This window comes from Brassica oleracea, chromosome C5 (genome assembly GCF_000695525.1).
Source record: "Brassica oleracea var. oleracea cultivar TO1000 chromosome C5, BOL, whole genome shotgun sequence".
Taxonomy (NCBI): domain Eukaryota; kingdom Viridiplantae; phylum Streptophyta; class Magnoliopsida; order Brassicales; family Brassicaceae; genus Brassica; species Brassica oleracea.
Genome location: NC_027752.1, coordinates 21,700,845 through 21,703,624, shown reverse-complemented (window position 1 = coordinate 21,703,624; position 2,780 = coordinate 21,700,845). Strand labels below are relative to the sequence as shown.

The 2,780-nt window shown below is 35.4% G+C and overlaps 1 protein-coding gene across 1 annotated transcript; it reads left to right on the top strand.

Moving 5' to 3' along the window:
• Positions 1-1,248: 1,248 nt before the first annotated feature.
• On the top strand, positions 1,249-2,780 carry LOC106343985 (transmembrane protein 50A). The gene is made up of 4 exons (XM_013783351.1): positions 1,249-1,504; positions 1,571-1,658; positions 1,853-2,005; positions 2,395-2,780. Exons 1-4 carry the CDS (start codon positions 1,372-1,374, stop codon positions 2,426-2,428), a joined length of 408 nt encoding a protein of 135 aa, XP_013638805.1. The 5' UTR covers positions 1,249-1,371; the 3' UTR covers positions 2,429-2,780.

Below are 2,780 nucleotides of genomic sequence, written 5' to 3'. Positions count from 1 at the left end.
GCTCGATTGGTTCTCTCGGATGTTCAGTTCGTCGTTTGGACCAAGCCAGATGGATCGAGCATTTGTCTTCCACATCGAACGTTCCAAACCACGAAACAGACATGGCTAAATTTTAATATATTGCACACTTGGCCCCTGAGATTAGTTCATTTCTTATTTTTTCCCGAGAAATTTTATTTTTGAAAATTAGTCCTCGATTTCGCCCCAAAACTCTTGGTTCAGGGAAATATTTTTTAATGTTCGCCCCAGTACTTTTAAATTTACGGAAATATCTTTATGATTTCATCTTAAACTTTAAACGTTCACTTTTGACTATATTATATGAAAATACAATATATACAAAACTCAGAAATTAATCGTGGAGCAATCCATGATTAGTTTTAAATTTTTTATTATACTTTCTAGTATATAAGTTAGTATACGTATCAAATTAGCGTGAATCATATGTGTTATAGTGGCTTGTGTGTATAATTTTCTCTTGAATAACTCGGGTTCGAGTGGAGGAAAAAACAATTTTGATGACTTTTTGACTTAGAAAAGAATATACTCTGCGAGATTTAGATTAGATTTCGTGTAGAATTAGGAAAGTACATCTTTAATCGAATATGGAAGTTTCCATATTTTCCGGATTTGCCTAGAATATGTATATTACCTTACGCAGAATACAGTAGAGTAGGTGGAAAACATATTATTCCTTAAGGCGTCACATAAGGTAAATGGAATAACATGTTATGGCACATAATCTAGATAAGGTATATTACTGAGTTGTGGCTATATATCGTTATCAAGCTGTAGGTATACTGAAGACATCTTTCTTGATTATAACGTTTCGAAATATAGCTTGGTTATAATATATAAGAAAGGCTAGTTTACATTGTATACCCAAGATATATCTATGTATAAAACTTAGTATCTGATTTCTAGACTAACTAGATTACCAGAATGAGTATTCTAACTGTAGTTAGAAGATAAAAATAAAATATGATTCCACTTTAAAAAAAAAAACTTTTAAACATATATATTGTCATACTTATGTTTCCATTAGTTTTCATATATTTTAACATTTTTAAAATTCAGTTTACTATTTTAACCATAAAAAAAGGTAAAAATTGTACAGAATTGCCCAAAATATCAAAAATTCTATTGCGACAAATAAAAGTTCGAATATTCCCATTTTTCCAATTTTCCCTAAATTCAATTCTCACTCAAAAACCACAAAACATTATCTCTTTAAATAGGTTTCGGAGTTGAACCAAAAAACAAAGTTTTCGGAAAATTAATAGGGGCGACCGTGAGTATTCGTTGTAACAAAGATTGTTAAAATTTTCACTGCACGGGTGTTAGATCCGATCTGAAACCGATCTTCTAGCGATGGACTTAGCTGAACTTTGGGCGATTTTCGGGCCGGGTTTCTCCGGCGCTGTTTTCGGCACCGGCTGGTGGTTTTGGGTCGATGCCGTCGTGTGCAGCTCCATCCAAGTTCCATTCCTCCACTACCTTCCGGGTAAAACTATCTCTCACAAATAACCCTCCCGGGGTAAATCTGATTTAGGGTTTCCGTTTAACGCAGGCATATTCGCCTCTCTCGGAGCATTGATGTTCAATTGCGTCAGAAAAGAAGATATCGATTACTCTCCTTATGACGAAGGCGAATGGAGGTTTCTTTTCCATTCCTCTCTTCGTTGACTTGGATTCATGTTTTCTTTTCGAATCAGAAGACTTTGATAAAATCGAGCTTTTAGCTGAGATTTTTGACCTATGCATATAGTATTCATTGGAGGATCCTTGCTCCCACAGTTCATTAGTTGATACTGATTTTGCTTCAACTTGTATATTTGAATGATTGCTACAGGTTGAAGCTATGGCTTTTCATAGCGTATGTCGTGGCGTTTGTTTCCCTAGCTGCTTCTGTTGGTTTGCTGATTCAAGATTCGGTCGTCAAAACTGGGCCTTCCACCTGGACTGGTGTCGCCGGTATCTTTCAATGTGTATTTGTATTGATAAGGTAACACTTTGCATGTTCCGTCAATACTTGAAGGTTGTTATTCTTTGTTTTCAATGCACTTTTAGATTGAGAAGACTGAACCCAAACAGTTGTAGAATATTCTCTAATGACTACAACTTTCCTCTAGGAATCATCCTTACAAACTCGATAGATTTGTAGTGGTAATGACCAATCCATACTACTTTTTTTTTTGATCAACCCCAATCCATACTACATCATTATATAAAAGTGTGTTTTCTTGTTTTTCTCCAATCTAGAACTAGATTATATGGGTATAACTTTTATGTTATTTGAATTTGCAATGAGACTTTCAATAATATCATTTTATTTTCTTGTACTGCAATTCTAAGGTATATGTATCTGGGCGCTGACTAAAACTGTTTTGGCAGTGGGCTAATGTATTGGACATCACACTCCGAGTAAGTAGACTCGCAGGCAAATACTTACTCCAACGCAGATACATGTGGTGACAACTTAAGAATGCCTCTCGTTTCTTCTTCTCTGTAAATTCTTGTGTCTTGTCTGGTCAAGCTTTGTGTTGTGTGCTAGATTCCTCCATTGCAGTGGTGTGTGTTTGTTTTAAACTTTGTCGTTCCAAGCTTGGTTTAAGTCGTAGCTTCCTATGCAGAGGATGGATAGAAAAAAATCTTCAACTTTGTGTGAAAGTTATTGAACGCCTTGTCGAGTGCTCCGTCTCTTAATTGCATTCGCGTGAAAGATTGGCAACATTTACCTTGTATTTTGATTAAAATTGTCGCAACAGCTTCAGGCCAAA

Excerpts from the sequence above, each read along its gene's own strand:
- LOC106343985 (XM_013783351.1), top strand. The coding sequence starts at position 1,372 with ATGGACTTAGCTGAACTTTGGGCGATTTTCGGGCCGGGTTTCTCCGGC. Across the intron at positions 1,505-1,570 it reads ATTCCTCCACTACCTTCCGG|GCATATTCGCCTCTCTCGGA; the intron begins GTAAAACTATCT and ends CGTTTAACGCAG. Across the intron at positions 2,006-2,394 it reads TGTGTATTTGTATTGATAAG|TGGGCTAATGTATTGGACAT; the intron begins GTAACACTTTGC and ends CTGTTTTGGCAG.